This window comes from Pyricularia grisea (genome assembly GCF_004355905.1).
Source record: "Pyricularia grisea strain NI907 chromosome V map unlocalized Pyricularia_grisea_NI907_Scaffold_6, whole genome shotgun sequence".
Classification (NCBI taxonomy): domain Eukaryota; kingdom Fungi; phylum Ascomycota; class Sordariomycetes; order Magnaporthales; family Pyriculariaceae; genus Pyricularia; species Pyricularia grisea.
In genome coordinates this window covers 605,707-633,576 of record NW_022156719.1, presented here as the reverse complement: position 1 = coordinate 633,576, position 27,870 = coordinate 605,707, and the positions used below count along the sequence as shown (strand labels likewise).

Here is a 27,870-nt window from a genome sequence, read left to right as displayed (position 1 = left end):
AGAGGGATTGGAGGCTTCAGAAGGCAAGAATCATTCGACGGGCTCCACGGTTATCTCCATTTGCTTTAAGCCCGAAAATCAGCTGTAATGAGTGAACAAAAAATAATTCAAAATTGATTCCGCAGGGGTCTGACTGTTGCGTGCATTGTGCATTGGCAGATGGGATGAAATTTATGCGGTCTACCGGCAGCAAGTTTGTTGGAATTAGTAGTATTAGCAACTGGGGGCAAAAAAAAAAAAGAGATCGCCATCGACAGACAGAACTGGGCGACAAGTGAAAGGGTGGGGGGAGCCGAGTGAAAAAAAAAAGGAGGGGTAAGCGCCGGGATCAGGGGGTAAATAACGTCTAAAAAGTATAGGCAGACGATGCGTTCAGAAGAGAGAGAGAGAGAAAAAAAAGAAGGTCTGTCAGTACCGTACCGGTAAGTTACTGGGGCGTGTGAACGCATCGTTCGTCCCTTGCATTTCAGGACAGTTAGAGTTAGCTGCCTATCGGTGATGTGCCTGCCTCGTACCTGCACTTCGGACCTGCTCCTGAAGATTGGACTTTAATAACTTTACGAAACCCAAACAAGATTGACAAATAGAAAGCAATTTATAGTAGATGTACATACATACAGTAGGTAACCTAAGGTACCTAAGGTGGGATGAACGGTTTTCGCATGGAGCATCACAAACTGCCATACAGTAGGTCCAGAAGCACAAAGCAAATCGCACGTGGCTTCCTTGCCTTGGGTACCTAGACTTAGTACAGTAGTAAAAGCTTACAAGGGACTACTATGGTTCCAACTTTTATCGTATACAAAGCCATGATATGTTCTTACGAAGTTATTTTTCTTTTTTTCTCTCTTTTTTTTCTTTCTTTCTTTTATCTTTGTGTTGCCCAAGATTGGCTCACTCGTCTACCGAGACGGATACCTGCTCTCACAGTTCACGACCAAAAACCAAATCACAAGCATCATCAATCAGGCAGGATCAGGGGTCAATACAACACCGCTAGTTGTCCCATGCCAGGTGCCATCGACCCCTCTCTATCTGGTGCTAGTGCTAGACTAAACCCGGGCTGGTTTTGCCGGATAGCGAGAATCCCTGCAACCCAAACTGTCAAGTGCTGGGTTTTCGTGGAGACCACACACCTTGTGCCTGATCCGCCTGTGGACTGGACTGCTTTGGAATCTTTTCCTCTCCACCTTTTGCACGCCTCACCTACTCGTTCTCCGGGCCTTATCTCTTTGTGTATTTTTTTTTTCTTTTGCTTCTCTTATTTTTGGTCACTTTTTTTTTTCTTTTTCCCCTGCCGCCCATTTCACGCACCAAAACGTTCAAGTCACTTTTTAGTTTGCCCCTCGTCGCCCCGCTGCCAGTTAGGTCGTCCGGGACTTACGTCTGATACGGTACATCTCCTAATCTGAGAGTATCTTTGTCATACCAGGGTTTGCATGCAAGCCATCCGGCGGTAACTTCCAGGATCTTTCAACCTCTTGGGAGTGTTTTCTTGGGTTTTGGTTTAATTTTTTATTTCATTTTTTTGGAGGGTTGCGGGAGCAAACAGGGGAAGAGAAGAAATCCATCATAACACAGAGACAGGGAACACCCAAGGAGCGGAATCAAGGGATGGTAAAAAAAAGGTATTGACCTCCAAAAACACATGGAAGAAGCCAACGCCCCCTGAATATACAACATACAGAGGACCAAGGGGAAACAGAAAGTCTATATTTCAATAGGACATCTCGGAGCTTCACCCGGGGGAACAACAAAATCTTTAGAGGGACGACAGGAAAAGCAAGGACACCACCTTTCCCAACCAGAGCATAGGCACATTTTAGCCGCCAAAGAGTCAAGACAAGTGGATCCCGTCAGTCGACCAACGTACAGCTACGAAGTGCATCTTCGACTCGTTCACGGATAGGACCGGATCGGACCAAATGTGTTGACATGGACAACTCGTCGACCCCCCTCGCCGACTACTTCTGGATCGCCGGGATTGAGAACATCTCGTACGGCGATTCCTCGCTGCCCTCATCCCCGAATTTCGACGAGACGATAAACGAAGACGGCGAGGGCGAGTCGGCCGGCAATGCCAGCAACGAAAGGGAGGCCCGATCTACACCTACGGCCTCTGCCAGGCACTCACGCCACAACTCGACCAGTCGCTTGTCTAAAATCTCACAGGATGGCACTGTCCACCTGAACTTTAGCCATCTTGATGATGACGGCAACACACGAAGCAACCGAAGCAGCGCTACTATCCGTCTCGTCCCTCCTGTGAATTCGTCTGCCAATCAAAATGGAAACCCCAACGGCGTGCCCGAGTTTGACTTTGACAAAGCACTGCTCAAGTTTGCCTCGGAGCGGGAGATCTTTCTTGACGATCTGTCGTTCAGTGCCGGCGCCAAGTTGCAATCGCGTCCGCCCATGGTCAACCCACGAACCGAGAGGATCAAGGCAGAGGAGGTTGAGAATGGGAGAAAGAGTCCACTCAAGAGCATCAAGGGAAGCATTCGCCGCAAGATCAGTTTTAGGGACATGAATAGCATGCGGAGGCAGCCGACTGCTCCCAGACCAGCATGTGAGTTTGAAATATTCTTTTGGGGCATTTTGCTATAATATACCCCCGTACATAGTCTTCATCTTTTTGAATAGTTCTTGACTAACACGGATAGCGAACCGCCAACCAGCTGCCTCGATACGGACCGCGAAGCGACTGAGCAACTACAATTCGGTCATCCCCCCTCCGGAACCGCTCAATACCGACCCGAACATGCACCCATTGAAACGACGATTCGAGCCGACATTACTCGACAGATATCCTCCAAGAGATGCTTCGGACGAACTGGCACGTAGGGGACGGTTCCCTGACTACGTGCCAATGTTTGCCTTTCCGAACGATATACAAATCGTATCATCGGATGACAGGCCCCGATCAACCTGGCACGGCTTCACCATGACGTCGGAGGACGGTAGCAAAATCTACGGTGTGGCGGTTACGGTATGGACCGCTCTCAAAGCCGACGTGGCCGAGGAGATTGAGCAGAAATGCGAACAATGGCGTCAAAGTCACATGTCGAACGAGGAGCGGGAACTGGCTGCAAGCTTGGGCGTGAGGCTGGCTGCAGAAAGGGCAAACCTTTCACAGCTTCTTGCCCAGCTTCCCCTGGTGACTTCGGGTTCTGTGGCTAGAGAAAATCTAGATGACCAGATCAGCGCGGTCGAGGAGAAGATTGGGCTGATGACGGAGATGCTGAGGCCCCTTCGACATGGTGCGGCCTCTAAGATCGACGGTCTCACTGCTGGTGAAAGCGGTCTTTGGTCGCCGAGGGCATACGGAATCATTGGCCGCGATGCTTCCAAGGTGTCTTTCTGGAAGGAGTGGCTCAGGGCGATTGTGGTTCCCATGACGGACGGCGCTGTGCTTCGAGTACCTCCTAGCTCCCCGAGGGTGGGCAGATGGCAGCCCCTAGAGCGATATGTTGTCAACCTCTGCACCGAGGCGTTCAGCCCAATAAGCTCCAAGACGCAGGTTGAGCTGGGCGTAAGAGAGCTGCGACTATATGCCCGCAACGAAGCTGACAATGAGCTGCCAGGCTCACGAAGCACCGATTTATACGCGCTGTTCCGTTGCTTATCTTTGGAGAACATTGTGGCACTGTTCGAGTATGCCATGTCGGAATCTCGCATCATCTTTGTGTCACAACATACAGCAATGCTTCATCTTGCATGCCACGCTCTCATCAGCTTGCTTTACCCATTGAAATGGGCTAGTGTCTTTATTCCAGTGCTACCAGCTCGCCTGCTCCAAGCTCTCGACGCTCCCTGTCCTTACATAGTCGGCATCGAGAAACGTTACGAGAATATCCAGCTGCCCGACGATGATTACGTCCTCGTGGACCTTGACAAGGACACTATAGATGCGACTGCTCAGCCGGTGCGTCTGCCTCGTCAACATCGCCGCAAACTAGTTGCACTATTACAGGTGGCTGCTGCTCATCGCTTGAGGTACGGCGTAGAGGCAGGACCTCCCCCATATGCCATCGAAGCTTTCCCATACGATGGCTTCTCGGTCGAGAACCAATCCCTATTCACCTCGACGCCGCCCAAGTCAAGCTTGGGCCGGTGGGTGTCGCAGAACTCGGCAAGTTTCGGCGAGCCTGACCTATCCAGTCCGCCACAACCTCCTCTTTTCAACGCTTTCCTTCGCTCCAAACATGAGCAGGGCCGGTCGGAACGGCCGACCACCTCGATGTCAACCAAGACCAGCCCACCTGCATCGTTGTCTCCGATTTCCATGAATTTTCCACCAATGCCCACGACGCCCGTTTCACGCAGTGACTCGGGCTTTGCAGCCGGGCCGACGACGCTCCGTGAGAAGCGCTCGACCCATTTTGACGATCGCTCTAGGCGTAGCTCCTCATTTGGACTTGACGTCAGGAACGGTGGCGTGCTCCACAAGCCTAGCTTGCCAGTGCTCAACGGAGGCCACAACCCGAGCCTGTCGGTATCGGCCATCAGTATTGACTCGCAATCCTCTTATGGTGGCCCTGGTGTTGGGTACGCACCATCGACGTACGCGCAGAGCACCATCGCTGCCAGCACGGTCATGCCTCAGATGCTGGTGCAACCAGTGACAAGTACCGACACGACGGTGTGGGTTGAGGGTCACTGCTTTAACTGGACACCTAGGGCGTCCACCTCGACTACGTGCGACGTTTGCGATGAAAGGTGCGAGAGTGATGACACTTTCAAGTGTGCAGGCTGTGGGTGCGTTTCCCACGGAAGATGCCTGGGCGTTGCCTGCCTTGTCTGCCCAATTGCCTTTGACGCTGAGAGGGTTCGCGCTGCCTTTGTCCGCTGCCTGGCGAGTCTGCTGTACACATACCGCAAACATCTGGGGCGGCCGAGCAGGGAGCAGAAGGCGAACGGCCAGTTGTATGCGTTTGACATGGCTGGATTCATCAGGAGCTTGCCCTACGATCAACAGGATTATGCCGTTATGATGAGGGATACACAAGGTATGTAGAAATTCCTGACACCGGAAAGGATGAAAGTCGACCAAGGAGATATTGACTAATGCGTCTTGTAGCTTTCAACGAGTTCGTTCATGAACGTGAACGCTCACCACCGAGCAACCCGCAAATTCGGCTCTTTGATGAAATTCTCCTTGCCAAGAAGGCGCGCGGCCGGCCGACCATGGGGACGTTGTCGAGGCTCTCGACGATCCGCGTGTCGCACGGGGCCTCGCTGGGAGTGCACAGCGGGCCAGGTAGGCTGACCAAGGTCGCGGGCTACCTGGGCGACACGTCGGACCACATCTGGCGGACGGCGTCTGTGCCATTTCCCAACGCCAAGTTCCCCGGCGACTACCGGTCTGTCATCACACGGGTGCCTACCAAGCTGGACCCGACACTCATGAAGGAACCGAGGGCGATTCAGGGCGTGCCGAGGGCTGAGCAAGGGGGTAGGAGAGGTCTTGTGCGGAAGCAGGTGCCTAGTACGCTCAATGCCACGGCCGCCAGCCCAATTTGACGGATATAGCCAGCTGTAAGATATGGTTTAACATACTGGACAAACAGTATGAAAGGATGACGACAAGCAAGAACGGGAGGAGGATGTAATATCTACTGCCCATCTATGTACATTGGTATTTTCTCTTTTTCGTTTTCCGGTTCTTTTTTTTTTTCTATGAGGACCAAATGGGGTAATCATGGTTTTCTTTTTGCACAAAACCATGCAGAAAAAAAGAGCCCTTTGGATTGCGTCCGGGGTTGGATGTTTTAGCAGTACCTCACTTGGTATACTAAATAAGACTGAGGCGAAGGGGGAGGAGTATCAAGAACCCCTTTCATCGGGGTGGAATAAATGAAGAAGCGTCTGTCATATCTAGCGAGCAAAAATCATTCAGCCCTATTGCATGTACTGATTTTTTATTGTGTAGGGACCATTTTGGGTGTGTACATGTGAATCGACTTGACGTTGTTTGTGGTTCATGGTCGATACATACCAAGGTGGATGGGTACAACATAATACATACCTAGGTGAACAGCCGCTAATGAGTTTGTTGATTATATTATATTTTCCCTTCCACTGCACGCCCCTTTTAAATAATTCGTAAGCCCCAAAAGTAGGTAGGCAAAAATTTCAACCTTTCTGATCCAGAACGCCTGGCTCCGTACAAGAAGTCTCTAGACTAGATAAAATACAGAGAAAAAAAAAAAAAAAAAAAAAAAAAAAAAAAAAAAAAAAAAAAAAAAAAAAAAAAAACAATCATACCCGCAATATAAAAAGCCGCGGCAACAATCATCAAGTGCCAGATGAGTGCCATTACCCGCTTACCAGTCGAAGGGGCAGCCCATGACAGTCCGAACCCAAGCCGTGATTTCATCTGGCGCGCCCCCCTTCAATACCCCGCGTAGAAGAAAAAAAAAGAAAGAAACGCAAGCGCTCATGGAAAAATCTACCTGGTTCTAAAAGTAGAAAGTAAATAAAAAAAAAGAACAAAGAATGGGGCAGCAGCAACAGCAGCAATAAACGCCCCACCAAGCAAAAAAGAAAGAAAAAAACTCATGATCCCGATGCACCAGGCGCCCCGCCCCCATCAGGAGCGGTCGCCCTGGGCTTGACCTTGGGCATCTTTTCGTAGGCGTTTGGACTCGGGGTGCGCTTCTTCTTTTTCTTTTTCCGAGCACCACCACCACCACTACCTCCGCTTCCGCTTCCGCTGCCGTGGTCGTGGGTATGGCCGTGACAGTCCCCTCCTCCTTCGTGATGTTTCTTGCCTCCCCCACCGCCGCCGCTGCGATGTTTCCTCTTGCCCTTGCCGCGGGTCGAGTCGTCGCTGTCGGTGCCCGAGTCGTCAGAGTCGGATGACGAATCCGAGGATGAAGACTCGTCGGAGGATTCGCCTACCGGTTTGGTTGGGTGGTAGATGCAGCAGACTTATTTTATTTTTTTTATTGTTAGCAAATCGAGTAAAAGAACTGCAAAAAGCGAGAGCTGACATGAACCACAAGCAGCAAAAAGAAGAGAGAGAAAAAAAAAAAGAAAGTAGTACCTTTGGAAGACTTCCTCCCCAGCCCTTCATTGTCCACCACGCCCTCGGCCCAGCGCACAGACGGCCCGCTCGACGCGCGAACGCCCCGGAGTCGGAGGATCGCCGGCTGCGGCTGTATCGAGGGGGTTGGGTGGTCCTGTGCCGGCTGCTGCTGGTCTTGTGAGGGGGTTGTTGTTTCCGTCTGCGTCCGGCTCGCCGCCGGCGCTGAGGCTGTGGGTTGTTGGCGAGATGGGCGAGACGCCATCTTTTTTTGTAGGTTTTCGATTTGTTTGTTTTGTTTTGTTTGTTGTGTTTCTTGTCTTGGGTTGTTTTTGTTCTTGGACGTTTTGGGTTTTCTATTTCGGATTTTCTTTAGGGGTCCTTCTTTTTCGACGATTGTTGCTTTTTTTTTTCCCCCCTTCGAATCACCCACCCTTCCTTTCGTTTGTTTTTTCTCTCCTCCCCGATCCTAAGCGGGCAGAGTATTAAATTTCTAGCTTGTAAAATGAGGATTAATGAAGGGGGATATGGGAAAGATTTTATGGCGGTGTGTGTAATCGAAATCCTACAAGTTCGCCCCCGCAAACAGGGTCCTCACGCCCTGGTGGTGATTGAACTGGTAATAAGCTGAGATTCCCGATCGTGGGGTGATGATGACGTTGACCACAAGGTCGGTTTTACAGGTGCTTTGTAGGCGGGCGGGATCATAAATGGAGTTCTAAGCTGTTTATAGTGGGGTGGCTGGGGGGAACCCCTGATCTGAAATAATAAAGCCCTTTTTGCTATATAACTTTGCCCGTGGATTGAATGTATTACTCGAGTGTACGCAACAACACAGCACCAGTAAAATTAAATAAAAATATAACGGTAGTTGTACGTCATAAAAATAGGCACGGGATACCATTCGTCTTATTTCATGTTCTGCTTGAATACATCGGCTTAATTAACTAGGTACCTACATCTTCAAAATAGCTAATTGACTTCAGTGCACACATCACTCACATATTATCATGTGAATCCGCCACTCCCTTTTACGTCTCCTTGTGACGACACACGACGCAGTGACCGTCCCCTAAATCGGCAAGAAAAAAGGTAGTCACACAATGAGCATAAACGTATAACATAGATTCTTTATCTTCTCTCACTACGACTAGAAGACTCTAGAGCAGGCTCTACATTTTCGCTTTCTATTCCCTCAGCCCCGTCTCCCGACCACAGATACCTTTATCACTGCCGCAAGAAAATATCAACCATAACCTAAGGAGTAGCCTTGCTCATGCTGATAAGCCTCTTCACACCGACCTGTAGTTGAACACGTCATGTTAGCATACTTTCCATCATATTTTCACCCCAACGGTAGGAGAATTCATATAAAAGCAACATAAGAAAGAACATCAAACTCACAATCCATTGTCCGCACTCCTCAGTCTTCTCTGTTTGGATCTTGACCTGCAGTTGCTGCGCCGCCGCGTAGTCCTTGGCCTCAATCGCCTGCGCCAACGTGTTCAGCTGACCAATAGTGTCCGGCTTGACAAGCTCCTCATTGTTGAGGTGGTCAAACAGGTAGTTCAGCCTCTTCTGCGTGTCCTTGACGTGCGGCGCGAATGATGCCGGCGCCTTGGCAGCCACACGCTCCATGTCCCTGCTCAGTATCTCAACGAGCTGCTGAGCCGATGCTGGGATGTGTGACCTGTCCCCTGGAGGGTACTTGGTCTTTGCCGGAGGCGCAGCTGCCGCGCGAGGTGGGGGTGGTGTCGGGGTGCTCATCGGGCCTCGGCCTCCAGGAGGTGGGCCGACCTGAGAGCTCGGGGGTGGGGCCATGGGCGGTTGCCCAGCTTGGGGCGGGGCCCCGTACGGCGAAGGGGCGTATTGTCCACCTGGAGCAGGCGACTGCTGGGGAGCGGCCGCGTAGGGATTCGCAGGAGGCGGGCGGCTCATAGCAGGTGGAGGAGGCATCGAGCCAGCCGGGCCCGGCCCAGCCTGCTGTTGCTGCATGGCCGGAGATGGCGCATACCTGTTCGATGGTGGCGGTGCCGCGGGAGCCGCGGTGTAGGGCGACGCAGTACGGGCAGGCGGCGCGTTCATCCCAAAGGACTGCCCTGCAGCAGGAGGGGGAGGCGCATATGTTGATGAAGCAGCCGAGGTAGGTCTTGGGGGTGCCGCACCACCGAATCCAGCCTGAGGGGGGCTAGTAAGTGGCGATGCCATGCGAGGAGGGCCTTGGCCAGCCTTGGGCGGCGGCGGTGGAGGCGTCGCGGTGCCCCTCTGTCCAGTGTACGGGCTTTGAGGGGGGGCTGCCATACCAGCTTGTGGGTTCGAGAACGGGGAGGGGACAGGCGCGACACTGGGTGTGGATCGACGTGGGGGAGGAGCCTTGGTGACCATCGGGACATCGTTCCAGCTACCAGCATCAACGGTCCTAGATGGCGGCAGCGTGGACGGCGTAGAATTCCGAGGGGGCGGCGCACCGAAGTTCTGTTGAGGCTGACCGTAACCAACTCCTGGCGCCGGTCCATATGCTCCCGCGCCGGCCGCTGGCTGGGAAGGAGCGTATGAAGAAGTCTGCTGTGGCTGGTAAGGGGTGGCGCCAGCAGGTGCGTACGGAGACGCCGCAGGAGGCCCGTAAGGGTTGGCTGCCGGAGTCTGTGCCTGAGGTGCCGGCGGCATGCCGTAAGGGGTCGCCATGGGCTGCTGCTGGGGAGGCTGGTAGCCCACAGGCTGTTGCCTCGTCGGCAGACGGGCTGCAGCGGGCGTCTGCTGGGCTCTTGCAGCCGAGGGCTGAGCACCAGGCTTCTTGGTCGCAAGCTGCAGGCGCTTACGCGCAACCTCTGCACCGGAGTACGAGGCAGGCACCAGCTCCAAGTACTTCTGTGCTACGGAAAGCTGGCCGTGTGCTGCGACAATGTCCGCGTACTCAATGTACTTGTCGTACAGAGAGGCCAACTTCCAGTCAGACGTCTTGCTCGCCTCGGCATCCTGGAACTTGGTGACGTGTCGGAACACGGTAACCTTCTCGATGAGCTGCTGCAGAGATCTGGCGTGGACTGAGAAGGTGTTGTCGGCCTCAGCCTCCTGGATCTCATTCTTCTCGGCCTCTTCGAGTGCCTCAATCCAGATGCCAACAACCTTTTCGAGCTTGGACCCAACCAGGAAGCAAAAGGAAGCGTCTTGGCGGTTTCCAGTTTCGAAGAGGCGGTCTCCCAACGCCTCACAAAGGTCGGGGAACTCCTCAGGCTTGGCAAAAGTGCAAAGCGTTGCCATGGTTTCCTTCCAATCGGCAAGGTCGGCGTTATAAACGACATCCCACAGATTTTCGTTGATAACAGACCCAAGCAGCCTCAGGTAGCTTGGGCTACCCTTCTTGGCGCTGATGTACGCCGTCTGAACCTGGTCAACCAGCTCTTTGCCACCGCAGTTGGCGATGAGGAAAGCATCGGCTATGCGATCAGCCTTGATGCAGATTTCCACGGCCTTGGCAAAGTTGCCGAGCATAATGGCCCTGGTGACAGAGTCTTCCAAGCCAGTGTTGCCTTCCCGAAGCAAGTGGAATGGGCTGTCCGTCTTGGCGCCCTTGGTCGCAGCCAACCCGGCGAGGAAATCATCTCCATCTCCACCTTCGGTGAAGAAAGTAGATAACCTGTTCTTCTTATGCTTCTTAAAAGATTCCTTCTCGGGCTTCGCCTCGGCGTCCTCCTTCTCTGCTCCCTCCTCTGTTGTGCTCTCCGGGGAAGCAGGAGCCTCCTCTGCCGACAGGCCGAGGTACTCGACAACTTGTTTGCGCGGGTTCTCCGCAACTAGGGTCTCCATGACCTTCCATGCCGTGGTCTCATCCTCAGACTTGGCATTCTCCAGGTGCGACTGGCAGATGCTCTTCAAGTCACCAGCCTTGATCGCCTCCTCAAACTTCTCAGTTGCGGACCCAATCTCAGAGTCTACTGAAAAGTGGGAGATGGAAATCTCCGAGGCTCTGGGCTGGCCAGCCGCCGTCTGCTTCTTCTTGAACACGACAACCTTGCCACCGAAACCAAAAGAGGCGCCAACCGGTCGCTGGTACCATTCAGGTGCCTTGGTCAGGGTGAAGGATGCACCCTGAGGCTGGGTCTGGGCCTTGGTAAAAAAGTCCTCTCCATCCAGGCTGTTCTGTGCAGCGGCCTGGGTCGCAGAGGGGTTGGTGTTCTGAAGTGTTTGTATCGTAATCTTTCCGTCGAAAGAAGCGGTGGCGGAGAGGTTGGGGTTGGTAGGGTTGAAGCGCGCCAGGAAGGTCCAGTTGGTAACCTCGGGGAACTCTCCATAGCGCTCGCCGGTCTGGGGGTTCCAGACGATAGTCCTGTTGTCCTTGCCGCAGGAAATCAGGAGATCGCTGTCCTGTTGACACCAAGAAACGGACAGCACTCCCTGCTCGTGACCCTGCAGAGTCCTCTCAGGCGCATTCGAGTTCCGCAGATCCCAGAGGAAGATGACGGGCATAGTGTCATCAGGAGTGGCAGTGAGGAGTTTAGTCGAGTTGTTAGGGTCCCACGCAATAGCACTAACGGCCTTGCGGCTGTTGTTGAGGGTCAAGGATGCCTTCTTGGTCTTCAAATCCCAAACGGTAACAAAGCCACCCGAACCACCAGTGGCCAGGATGTGCGGAACTTTGCGGTTCCATGCCACACACTCGAGATCGTCAGAGCGGGCGGCAGCAGTGCCCAGACGGAATGGGTTTGAAATGTCATTGACGTCGTATATGAAGAGCTCGCCCTTGGTTCCAGCCGTCGCGAGAATCTGAGGTTTCAGGGGGTTGAACTGTAAAGACTTGATAGCGCCCGTATGTTTTGTGGTTCGTGACATGTGAGCATCCGATGCGCCCGACAGGAGCTTCTCGGCGTCCCACAGGTCGAGGGAGCCATTCTCTAGCGCTCCGGCAATGATGCCCCTCGGGTGGTCCTCGTTCGGCGGACCCCATGCAATATCAAAAAACCTAAAAGGGCGAACGTAGGAAAGCAGTGTGAGTATGCATGCAGGAAGGCGGATAGGTGGACACAGACAGAAGCCATGGGGCTTCTAGTATCGATGGCCTACCTTGAATCCGCACTGATGCTCGCAATGGGCTGGAGCTCTAGTCCTTGGCCCTCATCATCAAGCTTAAGGTCCCAAAGCTCCAACTTCGTCTCATCTGAGAAGTCGGCATCCACAGCTCCTGCGCGAGTGCCTGTGACTACGATTGGGGCGGAAGTATCGGGCGACCAGGCAAAAGCCGCCGTCCGCGGGATCTCCCTAAGTCGGACCATGGCGTAGTAGAGGCCAGGTTATGGTGTATATGGCCTGAGTGTCGTATATGCAAGTTCGCCTTGTACAAGTGATTGTCTTTAGTTGTAAAAAAATAATAGATAATCTGCTAACAGCAAGCAGCCTCTCGAGGTCTCTGATTTTTCCCTGCAGAAAATTAAAAGGTGGGAGAGCTCGCTGCTGCTGATGCGTGCTGAAGAAAGTGGTGTAATACAGAGTGTGTGAAGTAGCTAGCGTGGCACTTTGGGGGGACGATTATCGTTCGCCGCCCATAAGCTCCTAGGCTTGCTGGGATCTTACCAGTTAATTCAATGTGGCCTTGGGTGTACCTTAAAGACAACTGCGCTAAGACATTGACGCCTCCATGTCTCAATGCTTGAGCCCCACCAAAAAGACAAGGTTGACGCACAGACTTTATCGAGGAGCCAACAACTCGTCTGCCTGCCTTTGATTGCACGTATCCGAAAGAATAAGCTGTGATAAATGCATAACCGTGACATTTAACGGGTTTAATACACAACCTGATCATCAAACGAGGGCAGCAATATCAACAGGTACCGACCTCGCATCAAACCGGCCTTTTCTATTTACCACCAAAAAAAAAAAAAAATCTCGCCAACAGAAAATGACCGACGCATCACGCTGGAAGGCCACCCTTTACGTCGGCGGCCTACCCGCCGCGGCGACAGAGGCGAGCCTGCACGATGCATTCATCCCCTTTGGCGAAATAGCCGACGTGAAGATGCCCAAGAATGACAACCCAAAATCGGCAGAGACGCACCGGGGCTTTGCATATGTCGAGTATGAGGATGCAGATGATGCAAAAGAAGCCATGGACAACATGGACCAGTCAGAGTTCTTCGGTAGAATTATCAAAGTCCATGCTGCAAAGCCACCAAAGAGTGCTAATGAGGGACTGGGCAGCAAGACGGCTGTCTGGGAGCAGGTTAGTATTTTGTCTATTGACTTGTTTATGTTGCAAGTGTTGAGCTTTGTGCTGACTTGAAATCTTCAGGAGGGATGGCTTGCGAAAAATGCCGTCAGTGAGGAGGACAGGTTGGCTGGGGATCAGTCAGTCATGGCAACGGAATCTGCTCCTCCAGCAGAAGATCCGATGCAAGGACTTGAAGGATTAGATGTTGCCGGGCCTAGACCTGAATGAAAAGAATTTTAGGCTGTGGCGGTCGACTGTTGTAATTTGCATAGCATCGGCGTTGGATGGCGTTCAGGGTATCACGTGTTTGGATCATCCAGAAGAGGCTTAGAAGCCATGATGGGGACATCAACAACAAAGTGTTTGAGAGTCGGGAAAAAAATGAAATAATCTCTTGATAACCTGGCGTCCGTATTTGTGACAATACCCAACGTACACCGTTCGGTTGTGACTTTTTGGCTCCCCAAATGCCGCAGACTGGCTGTACACTCCGTCTAACTATGCTACACATGCCTCCATTCCAAATCTAGTGAGCGCCTTCGCCGTGTCCCTCACTGTGGGAGTCGGCAGCACGGTTCTGACGCTTCAGACGGATGGTCTTGTCGGTCATGAAGTGTCGCAGGCTGGAGTAGGCGGCGGCAATGACAGCAAAACCGACGACAACGCCTGATATTGTGGAACATGTTAGACAATTGGTCTTGGTAGATAGAAACCGGAGCTCCCAGGTCGATGAGTTTCCTCAGGACGCCTACGTACCAAGGGGCAGCAACTCCGGGGGGATCTTTCGGAGACGACGAAGGCGTTGCGAGATGGTGTGTGCTAGAAGTTAACGTCTCAAGTAAGCCATTGACACTTTTCGACACGTCGTGAAGCTGCAATGTAGACTCTTTTGACGAGCCATTGATCGTAAGAGGTCGATTTAGCGGAGGGACTTATGCATACCAGCTTGCTCCTCGTTCTGCAGCAGATTGATTTGGTTAGCATCTGGAGTCAAACTACCACACGACACCCAAATACGGAGTATCATGGTTCGATTCTATTTTTCCTGCTGAATTGAACTCACGGGAACGGGCCGCAACATGCGGCGTGTCGGCTGGAACATGCGAAGGCGCGTCGTGGGATGCATCTTGAACAATTTGTCTCGAGGACTTCGGGGTTCGTCGTCGCAATTGTTGTTCGGCTACAATAGGGTAGCTTCAGTACCTAATGTAGCTTTTTTGGAGAGAGGCGTTTGGTTTGCTTGGGCTGATGAGGTCAGACAGCGATTTCCAGGTCCTTCCGTTCGCCAATTCAGAATGCTTCGACCCACTTACTCAATTTGCCGAGGGATAGTGAGGTACACTTGATTTCCCTCGATTTATGCAGCATTTTCAGGTACCGGCCTAAGCTCACTGGTCCAAGCTTGCCTTTTGCAGACCTGACAATTGAGGCAGCTTTTCCATAGCATCATTCGATTCCGTCGCGAACGTCGTTTATCATCGACAATCAATCACTCGCTCAGATCTCGGAGAACCGAATAGCACATCGCAAACAGCACCCACCCAATTGGCCTCGGTATACATCATACAGTCAAAATGTCCGACGAGGAGCGCGTTACCAAGCCTTTCAAGTTCGTCACAGGTATGACTATTAGCCAGAATTCCTGAGAAAAAGCCTCTCAAGCTCGGCCCATATTGAATTTTGGAAGTTTGCTAACCCCCCATCGTGCAGCCGGTATGAAACCCCAATTAACTCCCGATTCCGCTACGGTCTCGATTGCTTCCCTGCAAGCCGACGAACATTTTACCTGGACTTGATATCGAGGAGTGGTTGACTAACCAACATTCGTGGGCATTCGTTAGGCGTCGACGCTCGGTTCCCGAACACCAACCAGACCAAGCACTGCTGGCAGAACTATGTCGACTACCACAAGTGCATCCTAGCCAAGGGCGAGGACTTTGCTCCCTGCCGTCAGGTTCGTATTTGAGTTTTTGAGTATTTGGAGGATTGGACGCAACCCGCTGACAAACTGCTCTTGATATAGTTCTGGCTGGCCTACCGCTCCCTCTGCCCCAGCTCATGGTACGAGCGTTGGGACGCTCAAAGAGGTATGTTTCTATGCATTCGTTACCAAGTTTAAGTCAGTGTCTAACTTGAGGTCGCAGAGGCTGGCAACTTCCCTGTCAAGCTGGAGCAGTAGACTTGATATATTTGGAGGAAGTAGGTGTTGAGGTTGAGGGGAATGGGGCGTGGAAAGCTGCTTATCATAGAATCACCTCCCCACGGTGCCGTGAGTCAATAGATGTTGTTCTGGTTATATCGCATTTTGAGGACTCAACTGCCCTCATATTCTGACTTCGTGAATTATATATCAATTATGTTGCGTTGTTATCGGGTGATATCTCAATCATGACGGTTTTTCGAGATTACACAAGTCACAAATACGGATTATTTCACTGTCAATCAAAAGCCCCAGTCGTATTATAAAAACCACTGTGAGACGACCCCTTATAACCCCTAACATTAAAGACCGCTCGTGATGTCCCGGAACGCCTGAATTTGCAAACAAAATACAAAACGTCAGTTCTTCCTATTTGCTCTCGTTCTCATCATCTGAACTCATGAACTCGTCATCTTCGTCAAAGCCGCTGAACTTCATGCTCTTTGCCGGAGCCTTGGCTTGAGTCGGTGCCTTTTCCTTGCCCTTTCCTTTGTCGACCTTTTCAGGTTCCGATGGTGGCGAAGTTGGTGCTGAACTCTCGCTCTCACCACCTTCGGCCATATCCTCGTCACTAGAGGCCTCCTCTAGTGGTACTACAACGTCTTTGCTGCTGGAGCCTGGGGTCACAATCATGTTGTCGGTGATGTTTCCCGCCTTAAGAGCCGCGAGCACGGCATCTCTTGTCCTCTCCCCTGCCTCCTCTTTGTCCTCCACCCACTTTCCGTCGAGACGACCCTTGCCCCCGTACTTGATTTCGTGCTCCTTCTTCTCTGTCATCTCCACGATCTCCTCCCACCGTTTCCGACGCTTCTCTTTTTCCTTCTTCTCCATGTCGGGCTTAATGGCTAGGTACTCGGCCAACGCCTTGGCCTCGTTGGCGGTCCTGACACGACGTCCATCCAGGTTGCGACTTGATCCGTTGTTATCGCCGTTGCTCTTTTTCTTTGACGACATGCGACCACCGGCGGCACGGAGCTGGGACCCGAAGCCACCCTTGCCACCACATAACGGGGCCGAAAGTCGGAGTGAAAGGAAGTCATTGCTGGGGTCTGGTAGAAGAGACCGGACTTTTTGTGTCGATGTTGATGAGATGTTCTTGTTAGAGTGTGTGGTGAGGAAGAGGCGCTGGTTTGGGAGAGCCACCCGGCGCTCTAGTTGGTCCCATATCTCTGATGCGGCTGACGTGGATTCGATGGGGAAAGATACGGTCGATGCCGCGCCCAGTCCTGGGAAGGTCGAAACCAGGATATTTATTGTTTCCGTCATCGCGAAGGTGTATTTTTTGGTTCTATATGAGCCTGCTCAGGTTCTGCAGTCTTTGATCGTGATGTTGTGTACAGGAATTTGGTCTAGCGTCGTTGAATGATAACTGGCTTGACTGGATGATGAGGCTTGGAGTGCGATTCTTTAGACGCGATCAACCCAAACCCAAACCTTCGTCCAAGGGTCGCCAGAGGCGACAGGACGCATGGACCAACTTGCGCATTCCCGGAGCCAAGTGGGGTCGAAACCGCGATGTACCCAGGTACCTCTGATCACACGTGACACCGCCGTCAGTCAAAGTGGGGTCTCACCCTCCAGCCAGCCCACGCGCGAGCACAAAATCAATCCACCAGACCATATCGAAAAACTCCCTTTAAGCATTTCGAGGAGAGGACCGAGTTGACCTTTGCGACCTGTTGACCCCAATCACCACCCATCCAACGAAACAACATCGGATTCCGAGGACCCGTCACGATGTTGATGCCAAAGGCTGACCGCAAGGCGATCCACGAGGTACGACAATAAATTCCCTGAAGCTATCAAATGCGAAAATCAAACGAAAAGACACAAAAATGTTATGGGAATTGCCAGAGGGCGTTTGGACAGGATGGCGGGAGTCGGGCAGCTTTGCACATTTTGCGAACATTGCAGACTGACATTTGCTCGCTCTACAGTACCTCTTCCGTGAGGGTGTGCTCGTGGCTGCCAAGGACTACAACCTCGCTGAGCACCCCGATATTCCCAACGTCAAGAACCTCTTCGTCATCAAGGCTTGCCAGTCCCTCAACTCCCGTGGCCGTACGTCTCCCTGAACAGATCCGAATATCGAATGCGAAAGTCGAATGCATACAAGCTATGCGGAGCAAAAAAAACCCCCCCAGGACGGAGAAGGCTGACCATGAAATGACGACCCATAACACAGTGATCAAGACCCGTTTCTCGTGGCAGTACTACTACTACACCCTCACCCCTGAGGGTCTCGACTACCTCCGCGAGTGGCTGCACCTGCCGGCCGAGATCGTTCCTGCTACCCACATCAAGCAGCAGCGGTCACATGCGCCCCCGCGCGGCATGATGGGCGGCGAGGGTGAGCGTGAGCGGAGGCCTTTCGGCCGTGGCCGTGGTGGTGACCGTGGCGACCGCGGTGACCGTGAGGGTGGCTACCGCCGCCGTGATGCCGGAGAGGGCAAGGAGGGTGGTGCGCCTGGCGAGTTCCAGCCTCAATTGTGAGTCTTTCCAAGTGAAGAGGGCAGGAGGCGTGAATTGGCTCCCCAGATTTGCATGGTATTGGAGAGACGGATCGACTGACCTTTGTTTTTTCTCGATACAGCCGTGGTGGATTTGGCCGTGGCCGTGGCGGTGCTCCCCCTTCATAAACGATGACTATCAACACCCACTTTACCGCACCAATGGAGATCCTGGGTTTCCTCAGTTAATGACGGTACGAAAAGTACTTGGTCTATGGGGTTTCGGGTTGTGGACGACGCTCACGAGAAATTAAAAGGGATGGGATGCGTCCAAAAAACTACTTTGTGATGGGTTTGTTCGGGGAGTTTGGGCTGTAGAGGAGCTTTTACAATCCTCGGAAAATCATTTGCATTACATGGTCCGTATCTGCGGTTGTTTACCAAAGGTTATCTGCTTGAATGATGCCTCTGATAACTGGCACAAGTTCTTATGTTTAAGGGCTCCTCGTATTTGACATGAGTGGTGTGGGCTGGGTCACTGTTGATTGCTTTGAAGAGACGCTGATTGCCGATCAATACCGTGGCTATTATGAGGGCCAGGAAGAAGCTTTGACGGGGATTTGATTGGATTGATATCCTTTGGGTATCTTTGCCTTCACCTCCTCAATATCAGACCACTGGCGGTGGTGACAGCAAGTCAAGGCCACTCCTACACTGGACCCCTGAATAGTCTCGGAGCAGTGATGATATGCCGGTTCCATTCAGAATTATTCAATGATCTATCATCCAGGTAAATTTTGGCAATGAATTGTTCCAATCCCTGTGCGCTCAATATTGTATCGATGTGGATAAAGCGCAAGGATAGTATTTTGTGTACAGGTGGGCTGATCTAAGTAGGGAATGTCATGGTAAGTCTTCTCTTGCCCTTTCACGTTATCGAATCAGGTAATGGTGCCAGCAAAGCACTGTCTGATCTGCAGATATATAAATAGCATTCATATTACACCAACGGTTCTTCATGAATATAACTATGATGGTTTTACCAGGCGTGTACTGTACAGTAATTAGCGGGGCCAAACATCAGAACTCATCTAGACTAGACAAGCCAGTGAAATTAGAGTTTGTTCATGCGTTGCACCGTAATGAAGGAGCTGAGGGGACAATGAAGACCAGCAATGAAAACAAAGAGAAGATAAACCATATTACTCTTACCATATCAAAACACTTATGGTGAAATTTTACGTGTACACGATCCAGAACGCATTGAATATCCACTCAAGCCGGCATTCGGTCCTCCGACGATCTTCAAAGAAAAGGCCCGGAGCCGCCGGAGGTAGACGACGGACCCACCGATATCTACTGGAATCAAATAGAACGTGGTCCGGAACACGAGAGCGGGCTTTTTGTGTCAGTCCTGATGACGGCTGTTGTACGTAGCCCAGGCCAGAATCCACAATGACGCATAAGTCAACATGAGAAAATGGTCCCTCTATCTAGGCGGGGGGAAAAGCCCACCTGTCGATTGACTCGATTCAGTCAATCCCCCCCAAGGCTGAACCTTTTTTGTTTGAGCACCCAAACATTCACCCCGATCGATCGCTTTTTTTCCCCTCCTCGCGTTCAGGGGTTGGAAGGGCCACCGCAGTGGTGTGATGTATTTTGCGGGTATCCCTTCAAACACCTGTTCCTGCCAAGTTTGTTGGCTTTCATATCCTGGCTTTGGTATGCATGACGAGCCTTGGGGTCCTATGATGCGGCATTATAGTGTGTGAGACGCCCAGGTATATATGTATGGTTCTGGTCGCTTGAGTGAGTTTGAAGAAGTGTTCCTCTTGATGTTGTTTTTAGAATCAGTTTGTTTTTGAGATACCATACGATACCCTGCCGTTTATCGCATCTAGCAAGACATAACATTTACAACAAGATTTTTGTTCTCGTTTATTCCCGAATCAAGCCCCTAAAAATGTCGGACCTCCCCAAGACCATGAAGGCTCTGCAGTGCGTACTGGCTCTTCTTAAATCTGCATCTGCATCTGATGTTTGGTGTGATGCGCTCGAACTAACTCCTGACGATCCATCGCAGATACTCCAAGCCCAAGGAGTTTGCAGTGGTCGATGTTTCTTTGCCTGAACTCAGAGACGATGACGTTTTGGTCAAGGTCAAGGCGTGTGGTGTTTGTGGAACCGGTAAGTCCCGATCTTTAGAGTGGTTGGTTAGCGTCAACTCGCAAAAGATGGTACCTGACTCGAACCGACACTTGTTTTACAGACCTGGTAAATACCTACCTACCCTACATGAAAAAAGCAATACCGCGGAAAATAATTGTTTCAAATAGCACTTTATACTGACAAGAAACTTCAGCATATTCACGAGGGAGAGTTCATTGCCAAGTTCCCCCTTATTCCAGGACACGAGACCGTTGGTGTGGTCGCTGCTGTAGGAAAGGATGTGAAGGAGTTCAAGGTTGGCGACCGGGTCGCCGCCGACAATGCCGAACTTTGCGGTCATTGCTTCTACTGCCGACGAGGCGAGCCACTGCTTTGTGAGAACGTGCGTTATGCCTACATTTTTACCACCCGTCTTTGAAACTCTTCAAGTCTTTTGTCACAATAAAAGAAAAGACTAACAAACTCCACAGTGGGCCGGCCACGGCACGACACTAAGCGGCGGTTTCGCCGAGTACTGCGCGTACCCTCAGGGCAAGGTTTTCAAGTTCAACAACATGAGCGACGTCGAGGCGACACTGATCGAGCCGGCGTCGTGCGCATGCCACGGCCTTGACAAGATCAAGCCCCGAATTGGCTCGAGCGTGCTCATGTTCGGCGCGGGACCAACTGGCCTGATGCTGGCTCAGCTGCTGCGGCAGAACGGATGCAGCCAGGTGACCATCGCAGCCCCGGCGGGTCTCAAGATGGACCTGGCGCGCAGCCTGGATGCGGCCGACACTTACGTGGACTTGTCGCGCGAGAACAGCGGGCCTCAGCTGGAGCAGCTCAAGAAGGACAACCCGTACGGGTTCGACATCGTCATCGAGGCGACCGGATCGGTCAAGATTTTGGAGGACGCCATCAACTACTGCCGCAGGGGCGGCACCCTGGTGGTGTATGGCGTCTATGGCGACCAGGACAAGGTGTCGTGGAAGCCGACCAAGATCTTTGGCGACGAGATCCGCATCATCGGATCGTTCAGCGAGGTCTTCATGTTCCCCCAGACCATCGACTACCTCGACAACGGCAAGATCAAGACCAAAGGTATCGTGAACAAGACATTCAAGCTGGAGCAATTTGGTGAGGCGTTGGAGAGTATCAAAAACAAGAGTGCGATCAAGGCGGCGATTGTGTTTGACTGAAGGGGGGGTTGGAGGGAGGGGAGAAAGTTAATAGTGTGCTTTTGCGAGCTTGTGCTAGAAAAGAAATTTGAGTGAAAAAATAAAATAAAACAAATTAATAAGTAAAAATTTGACCTTAATTAAACCGAACAACCGGTGATGTGCTTGAAGTGATATTCATGCGGCGGACAAGTATTTTTTTTTTTTTTTTGCCAACGTACAGTTGTGTGATTCCAATGTTTGATCAGTTGATTCTTGTCACCTACGAACTTTGCACATCACCTGGCCATCTTTAATTATCTGCCTCTGTCATCCAATGTTGACCAGGTGCTACTGCATCACCTGATTTTCCGATTGCTGATTTCTTCCCTAAAAGATAAACACTAAACTAACTTTGTTCGCATGGAGTAGAGGCTAAATAAAGTAAAGTTGATCCTGACCAGACCCACGGACCATATAATCTCGCTAGTTCGCACAGGGCAAGCATACAAATTACAAGTACGACCTTGAGATTCTATGTACTGTAGTAACAGTACTACTACTGCGTATAGATAGATAGGGTAGCCAAAGTATACCACAAACATCCGACGGCTGTGAGAGGATAGTCCAGCTCGCCAATCGAACCAACAGGATTGGGTTCCATATCCAGCCGCAAATGCATGTCAGGGCAAGCCCCCGATAGCTCCTACGGTCTTATTTCTAGCAAATCAACTCGCCAAGCTTTTGCTTACCCGGGAGCGCGGACAAGGTACGCACACCAAGGCGGCAGGCAATTTATCCCCTAGGGTAATTGCGGGGATTGGGGTAGCATTCGGTTCGGCTCAGTCACACCCAAAGGGTCAAGTCGATCACTTCATCCCCACCCAGGAATTTGACAGAGAGAGTAAACAGAAGCCCCGGATCGCGTTTCTGTCCTTTTGGTATTTTATTTTTTATTTTTTTCTCAGTCTTTCTTTTCATGTGCATGTTTTTGTCAACCCCCCCTCCCCCCTTTTTTCCCAGCCTTAATTTACGAAGTGACACCTGCAAGACCAGAAACAAATCTCGTGTTCGTCCTTGTCAACCCACCCCCCCTCAATGTCTTGGCTTGCCTGCCTCATCCTTCCGTAACTTGGTCGGTTGTCTCAAATGGAAAGCATCGGGCTTACACCGACGTTATCGAACAAACTTAATTTCCATCAAGCGTTAGCAACGTCGCTGCTGTTGTCCTTTCCGTGTCTCTGGGGTTCAGGTTTGCAGGTAGTGACGTGAGCAAAGACTTGTGCAATGAAGTCACTTACTTACTTTTGTTGCCTTTGTCAAGCCTGAACCTGCCTCCCTTTCTTTGATTTATCACTTGATCATCACCACGAAACAATTTGCATAATATAACGTCTAGCACGACAGCTTGTCCAAGATATAAGAGTGAACAAAGAGAACAAACAGTTGCAAAAAGAGATACACTTGGACCCTGTTTCGCCCTGCCCGTGCTCCCCCAACCCACCTCCAAAACTTTATTGGCGAGGTGAACTGCCCTTATTTCATCGTTGATAGCAACGGCGCCGAGACAAGTCTGCTGAGCCGCTAGCCTTAAGGTCCTTTACCTGCATTAATTGCTTGACCTCTCAAGCTAGTGCTGGTTTTCCATCCTCTTTCCAGCTTGTGCACAAAGGAATCTAGGTAAGATTGGGCAGTTGATCACCACGATTGACGAAAAAAGGTTGGGTAGGAAGCCAAAAACAGTCATCATAGCTCCACTGGAGTGCATTGCATTGCATTTGTGCAAAGAGCTCCCTAGCCCAGACAGGGCCTGTCTGAATTTGGACATTTGGCTGCGGCCACTCGAATGTGCAAGGTATGTTGTACCTACCTCTTTTGTCCCTGCCCCCATGCACGCCTCGGCGTCAACAAGTTTCTTTTTCGTTTCCTCCCTCGTTATGCGCTTCCCAAAACGTCGTCCTTAATTACTCAAGAGACGTCTTCGTCTGACCGGCAAGAAAGCCCACCTGGTTTCATTCATACCTATTTTACTCTACATACAGTTGCAATTGCCGTCGTCAACATAATCCATCCATTACACGCGCAGTCATTTCCACGCCGTAATATACGCGAATCGGCGTGACATTCGCCTCACTTCACCTCGGTTGAGCCTCGAAGTCTCCTCCCTTTTCCCGACTTGAGGTTGCTTTGCCTGACTTGGCCTAAACTTTCCCGACCTTATATCGACTTGTCAATTTACCTATGACGGAACCTTAATGTACAAACACGACAGGCAATCCCCCGCCTAAACATTCCTATGACGACGCAGCAGGAGCAGCTGTCTCGGGTGGGAGGCTCGACGGGAGTCCACCACCATCGACTCGACTTCCGACTGCCTACGACGAATGCAGCAACGTCTCCACCTCAGTGGCAAGACAGGTCTAGACTGCCTCACGAACAGCAACAACAGTTACCCGTCTGGCAACACCACTACCACAATCAACAAAATCAAAACCAGCAGCAACAGCAATTGCAGTATCTCTACCAGAAACCCCTTCCTCCTCCTCCGCCACCTTCACACTCGCCGCCGCCGCCACCTCCGCCGTCAACGTCGGCGCCACAAACGCGACAGTACCGCCAACCAGCACCGTCTCCGAACCGACCCAGATCCCCGCTTAGACAACGAACGTTTCCGAATACGGCTCCTCCAAATGCGCAAACGCTACCGCCCCCGCGACATTTACACCACCGTCAGACATCCGGTAGCAGCCTTTCGAACCGCGGCCGACCGCCACCCTCGAATCCCGGCCCTTGCGCCGTCGAACTGTGGAATCGAGGCGTCTCCAACCCACACCAGCAACAATACAACCCTTCAACACCTTCACCGCGCATGACCGAGTTTGAATTCTTCGACGGTTCACAGCTAGCAGAGTCCTCAGATTCTGACTCCGATTTCGCTCCAAAACAAGCGCCGCAACCTCGTGGGCATGGACGGTCGATGAGCCACCCGTTTCCTTCGTTGTTTTCTTCCAATAAAAAGAAGAAGCGAAGCCCCGCGCCACGGGCTTATTTTGATTCTCGAAGCAGCAGCGAAGACTCCAGGGACGGTGGCGGCCTTATGCAAACAGCCTCCAAGGGCGGCGCCGCGCCGCGCATCTCGCCGCAAAAGCAGAGTCTGAGCGGCGGTGCAAGCAAGGATTTGACGACAGGAAACTGCATGACCTGCGGTTCCCTGGTGCGCTGGCCAAGGGATCTCAACGTGTTCAAGTGCACCATATGTCTCACCATCAACGACTTAAAGCCGCTGACGCCTGGGGAGACGGGTACAGGGCGCTCGCGTGATGAGGGAGGTCCTTTGTCGCATTATTGTAGGTACTCCGTCTTAAATTTGGCATGCAAGTAGAGGCGACTGTCATTTTTGTCAAGTTACTAACATATCCACAGCACAACCGGTTTCTTTGGAACATACCAAGCTGCTGATAAGACAATGCTTGCGTAACTTTGTGGCTTCGGCGCTGGCACCGCATGCCAATATCAAACACAACACCCAGGCTTCGCTGCCTATTACGATGCCCCAGAATGGACCCGGGAGGCCACATGCCTTCCCAGGCGATAATGAAACCCAAGAGCCCAGTCTTTTTACCCCCGAGCTCTCCGAGAGCCCATTCCTTGAGACACCCAGCTCATTCCCCAACCCCAGCTTACTCCCACCGAGATCATACTCGACATCATATCCTGAACAGCGTCCTAGAATGGAAGGGCTCTTGAGGCAACAGGATCGGCAGGGTAGCAACGGGTCAGGCCATGAGCTTGATCCCAAGAAGATGTTTAAGCCGCTTGAAGACTACTTGTTCACTTGCTTCACGTCCTATCGCTGCTTGCAGTTTTCTTTCGGGGGCCCACGGGGATTAAACTCACAAGCCCGTCACGTGGATGATACTCGAAGACGAACCCCTGAACGGGCTCAAGATCGTCAGGCAGAGCCACGGCATGTGCGATCACACAGCCGCTCACATAGCAAAGTCTCGTCGGCAGCCGCTGAAGAACCAATAGCAGAACTTGACGCCAAATTGCTATTGTTAGGTGACTTTGCCGAAAATGGCTCTTGGTGGACTGGTGGCCAGGATGAGGTTCCCCGTAGAGGATCTGCGGCGGGGATCCGGACGGATGCGATAGCGACTGCCCCGACGCCGGCAACCAAATCACCCGGGGTTGACTGGTCGGAGATGGAGGAGTGGTACAACACCGTCATAAACGCCGCGCAACCCTGGAAGGCTGTTTACGATGGAATGGTCGCGGGTGGTCAGCTCAGCCCAGCACCGGAGGCAGACCTACGACGATTGGAAACACAGATATTGGCGGGACAAGAACATGCCCAGCGCACTCTCCTCAAGGCTACCGAAACACTACTGAAGCGACCTGGACGCCCATTGACTGACCCGAGCGATCTGAGGTTTCTCTTGCTTATCCTGTCGAATCCGCTCCTCGCAGCCAGATGTCGCAGGTTCACAGGACACTACGGGCATCCTTATGAAAAGGACAGGGGTGAAGGTGGTAGCAGTTGGAGTGATATACCTCGCGGTACGGGACCCGCGTCTGGGCAACATTCAGGGATTATAAAGCGGATTCTGGGGTTAATGTCAAACTCTTCGAACGACTGCCACAATCAGCTGGTGGCTTGGCTGGCGAGGTTTCCCGAGTCTCGGTTCACAGACTTTAAAGATTTTGTCAGCGGATTCATGGCTTATCGCCTGAACCGGCAGAATGAAAAGAAACACGACGTCAAATTCGATGTGACGGATGGTTTAATACCCAATGTTTCGGCTGGCCGTTCGGCAGCAACACTCCACGCAGCCCTGGGTCCATCTTCAGGTTCGGGCAAGAAGCAAAAGGAAAAGCCAAAGAAGACAATAGTGTACGATGACTGGCAGGTTAAGGCAGCCGCCCGCGTCATGACGCTAATCTTCTCTGCAAACAACACACACTATTCACGTCGCAATCCACAGGACCAGGGATTCTCACATCTAAATGCAGATTCGATGAGGGCAAAGGGTCGGGTACACGCCCGTGGTCAGCTTTTGCCCACATCGGACTTTTACATGGCGTTGCTAGACGATTCGGAACTGACGCAAGACTTTGAGGCATGGGAGACTAAGCGCGCAAAGTTTTCATTCTGTCAGTATCCATTCCTGCTGTCTGTGTGGGCCAAAATTCAAATCCTGGAGCACGATGCCAAGCGCGAGATGGACAAGAAGGCGAGAGATGCCTTTTTCAACAGCATAATGAGCAGGCGGTCTTTCGATCAGTATCTGTACCTCAACGTGCGCAGAGACTGCTTGGTGGAAGACAGCCTGAAGGCGGTAAGCGAAGTGATTGGCAGCGGCGGCGAGGATATCAAGAAAGGCCTGAGGATCACATTTAGAGGCGAGGAGGGTGTTGATGCCGGCGGGTTGAGGAAAGAGTGGTTTTTGCTACTCGTCCGGGAGGTCTTTAACCCGGATCATGGTGAGTTTTACAGCAATCGTTGGCCCGATGAAAACGAGAAAGGAAAGCGGAAGCACGTGCTAATTAATCACTGTTGTGAGCAAACAGGTCTCTTTGTCTACGATGATGATTCACACTACTGTTACTTCAACCCTAACTCTTTCGAGACATCGGACCAATACTTTTTGGTGGGAGTCGTGTTTGGTCTTGCGATTTACAACTCGACAATTTTGGATGTTGCATTCCCGCCATTTGCCTTTCGCAAACTACTCGCGGCCTCACCGCAGCCATTGGGGACGTCGCCGGCACACTCCCGACCCCCGATGACCTACACTCTAGAAGACCTGGCCGAATTTCGCCCGATGTTGGCTAAGGGCCTGCGGCAGTTGCTCGAGTTTGAGGGCGACGTGGAGGAAACCTTTTGCTTGGACTTTGTGGTTGACGTGCCAAAGTATGGATCAGTCGAGCGGGTGCCGTTGTGCCCAGGGGGTGAGAGGCGGGCGGTGACAAACGCAAACCGGAGAGAATACGTCGACCTGCATGTTAGATACCTCTTGGACACGGCAGTGGCGCGGCAGTTTGATCCGTTCAAGCGCGGCTTCTTCACTGTTTGTGGCGGCAATGCGCTTTCGCTGTTCCGGCCTGAAGAAATTGAGCTTCTTGTGAGGGGCTCCGAGGAGACCCTGGACGTGGTCAGCCTCAAGTCTGCAGCTGAATACGAAGGCTGGAGGAGAAATAACAAGAAACGGCTGGAGGAGTCCTCGACATCAGGTGGTGATGGGAGCGAAGTGGCTGAGGAGGTGCCAACGCTTCGCTGGTTCTGGGACAGCTTCAAGAGGGCATCACCAGAGGACCAGCGGAAACTACTCATCTTCATCACGGGCAGCGACAGGATACCCGCCATGGGCGCGGCCAGCCTCAGCATCAAGATTTTGTGCCTGGGTGACGACTGCGACCGGTACCCGACGGCGAGGACATGTTTCAACACACTAGCGCTGTGGCGGTATGAGAGCAAGGAGAAGCTGGAGCGAATGCTGTGGGGGGCCGTGTTTGAGAGTGAGGGTTTTGGGCTTAAATAAGGCAGCAGTGTATATGTTTAGTGTACTATTGTTGTAATTTGGCTACATTGCCTTCACCTGGTCGTCGGATGCTTCCTGTTGGGTTATGGTAGTATCGACTGGTGGTATATCGTCTGCTGCTTTGTAAGGCTTGAATCAAGG

General features: G+C 51.9%; 10 protein-coding genes across 10 annotated transcripts; 6 read left to right on the top strand and 4 right to left on the bottom strand.

Annotated features, from left to right (window-relative positions):
• The first annotated feature begins 844 nt into the window (after positions 1-844).
• On the top strand, positions 845-5,900 carry PgNI_08135 (uncharacterized protein). The gene is made up of 3 exons (XM_031128135.1): positions 845-2,569; positions 2,664-5,009; positions 5,081-5,900. Exons 1-3 carry the CDS (start codon positions 1,936-1,938, stop codon positions 5,521-5,523), a joined length of 3,423 nt encoding a protein of 1,140 aa, XP_030978529.1. The 5' UTR covers positions 845-1,935; the 3' UTR covers positions 5,524-5,900.
• Positions 5,901-6,209: 309 nt separating this feature from the next.
• On the bottom strand, positions 6,210-7,440 carry PgNI_08134 (uncharacterized protein). Its single transcript, XM_031128134.1, has 2 exons — positions 7,049-7,440; positions 6,210-6,932 (listed from the first exon to the last, which is right to left on the bottom strand). The coding sequence occupies exons 1-2, from the start codon at positions 7,290-7,292 to the stop codon at positions 6,559-6,561; spliced, it is 618 nt and encodes a 205-aa protein (XP_030978530.1). The 5' UTR covers positions 7,293-7,440; the 3' UTR covers positions 6,210-6,558.
• A 692-nt stretch (positions 7,441-8,132) lies between these two features.
• Positions 8,133-12,297, bottom strand: PgNI_08133 (uncharacterized protein; the record flags this gene model as incomplete). Its single annotated transcript, XM_031128133.1, has 3 exons — positions 8,133-8,329; positions 8,432-11,987; positions 12,089-12,297. 3 exons carry the CDS (start codon positions 12,295-12,297, stop codon positions 8,285-8,287), a joined length of 3,810 nt encoding a protein of 1,269 aa, XP_030978531.1. The 3' UTR covers positions 8,133-8,284.
• Positions 12,298-12,849: 552 nt separating this feature from the next.
• PgNI_08132 (uncharacterized protein) lies at positions 12,850-13,606 on the top strand. Its single transcript, XM_031128132.1, has 2 exons — positions 12,850-13,241; positions 13,311-13,606. Exons 1-2 carry the CDS (start codon positions 12,921-12,923, stop codon positions 13,455-13,457), a joined length of 468 nt encoding a protein of 155 aa, XP_030978532.1. The 5' UTR covers positions 12,850-12,920; the 3' UTR covers positions 13,458-13,606.
• Positions 13,592-14,467, bottom strand: PgNI_08131 (uncharacterized protein). The gene is made up of 4 exons (XM_031128131.1): positions 14,293-14,467; positions 14,172-14,187; positions 13,986-14,048; positions 13,592-13,895 (listed from the first exon to the last, which is right to left on the bottom strand). The coding sequence occupies exons 1-4, from the start codon at positions 14,353-14,355 to the stop codon at positions 13,756-13,758; spliced, it is 282 nt and encodes a 93-aa protein (XP_030978533.1). The 5' UTR covers positions 14,356-14,467; the 3' UTR covers positions 13,592-13,755.
• Positions 14,468-14,535: 68 nt separating this feature from the next.
• Positions 14,536-16,845, top strand: PgNI_08129 (uncharacterized protein). Its single transcript, XM_031128129.1, has 4 exons — positions 14,536-14,849; positions 15,071-15,183; positions 15,253-15,316; positions 15,374-16,845. The coding sequence occupies exons 1-4, from the start codon at positions 14,804-14,806 to the stop codon at positions 15,406-15,408; spliced, it is 258 nt and encodes an 85-aa protein (XP_030979066.1). The 5' UTR covers positions 14,536-14,803; the 3' UTR covers positions 15,409-16,845.
• PgNI_08130 (uncharacterized protein) lies at positions 15,799-16,695 on the bottom strand (the record flags this gene model as incomplete). Its single annotated transcript, XM_031128130.1, has 1 exon — positions 15,799-16,695. One exon carries the CDS (start codon positions 16,693-16,695, stop codon positions 15,799-15,801), a length of 897 nt encoding a protein of 298 aa, XP_030978534.1.
• Positions 16,846-17,043: 198 nt separating the features above from the next.
• On the top strand, positions 17,044-18,670 carry PgNI_08128 (uncharacterized protein). The gene is made up of 4 exons (XM_031128128.1): positions 17,044-17,205; positions 17,367-17,490; positions 17,615-17,918; positions 18,023-18,670. The coding sequence occupies exons 1-4, from the start codon at positions 17,167-17,169 to the stop codon at positions 18,066-18,068; spliced, it is 513 nt and encodes a 170-aa protein (XP_030979065.1). The 5' UTR covers positions 17,044-17,166; the 3' UTR covers positions 18,069-18,670.
• A 1,172-nt stretch (positions 18,671-19,842) lies between these two features.
• Positions 19,843-21,229, top strand: PgNI_08127 (uncharacterized protein; the record flags this gene model as incomplete). The annotated part of the gene is made up of 5 exons (XM_031128127.1): positions 19,843-19,877; positions 19,963-20,066; positions 20,149-20,153; positions 20,242-20,430; positions 20,519-21,229. The coding sequence occupies 5 exons, from the start codon at positions 19,843-19,845 to the stop codon at positions 21,227-21,229; spliced, it is 1,044 nt and encodes a 347-aa protein (XP_030979064.1).
• Positions 21,230-23,483: 2,254 nt separating this feature from the next.
• Positions 23,484-27,729, top strand: PgNI_08126 (uncharacterized protein; the record flags this gene model as incomplete). Its single annotated transcript, XM_031128126.1, has 3 exons — positions 23,484-24,534; positions 24,611-26,671; positions 26,759-27,729. 3 exons carry the CDS (start codon positions 23,484-23,486, stop codon positions 27,727-27,729), a joined length of 4,083 nt encoding a protein of 1,360 aa, XP_030979237.1.
• Between the last annotated feature and the right edge of the window lie 141 nt (positions 27,730-27,870).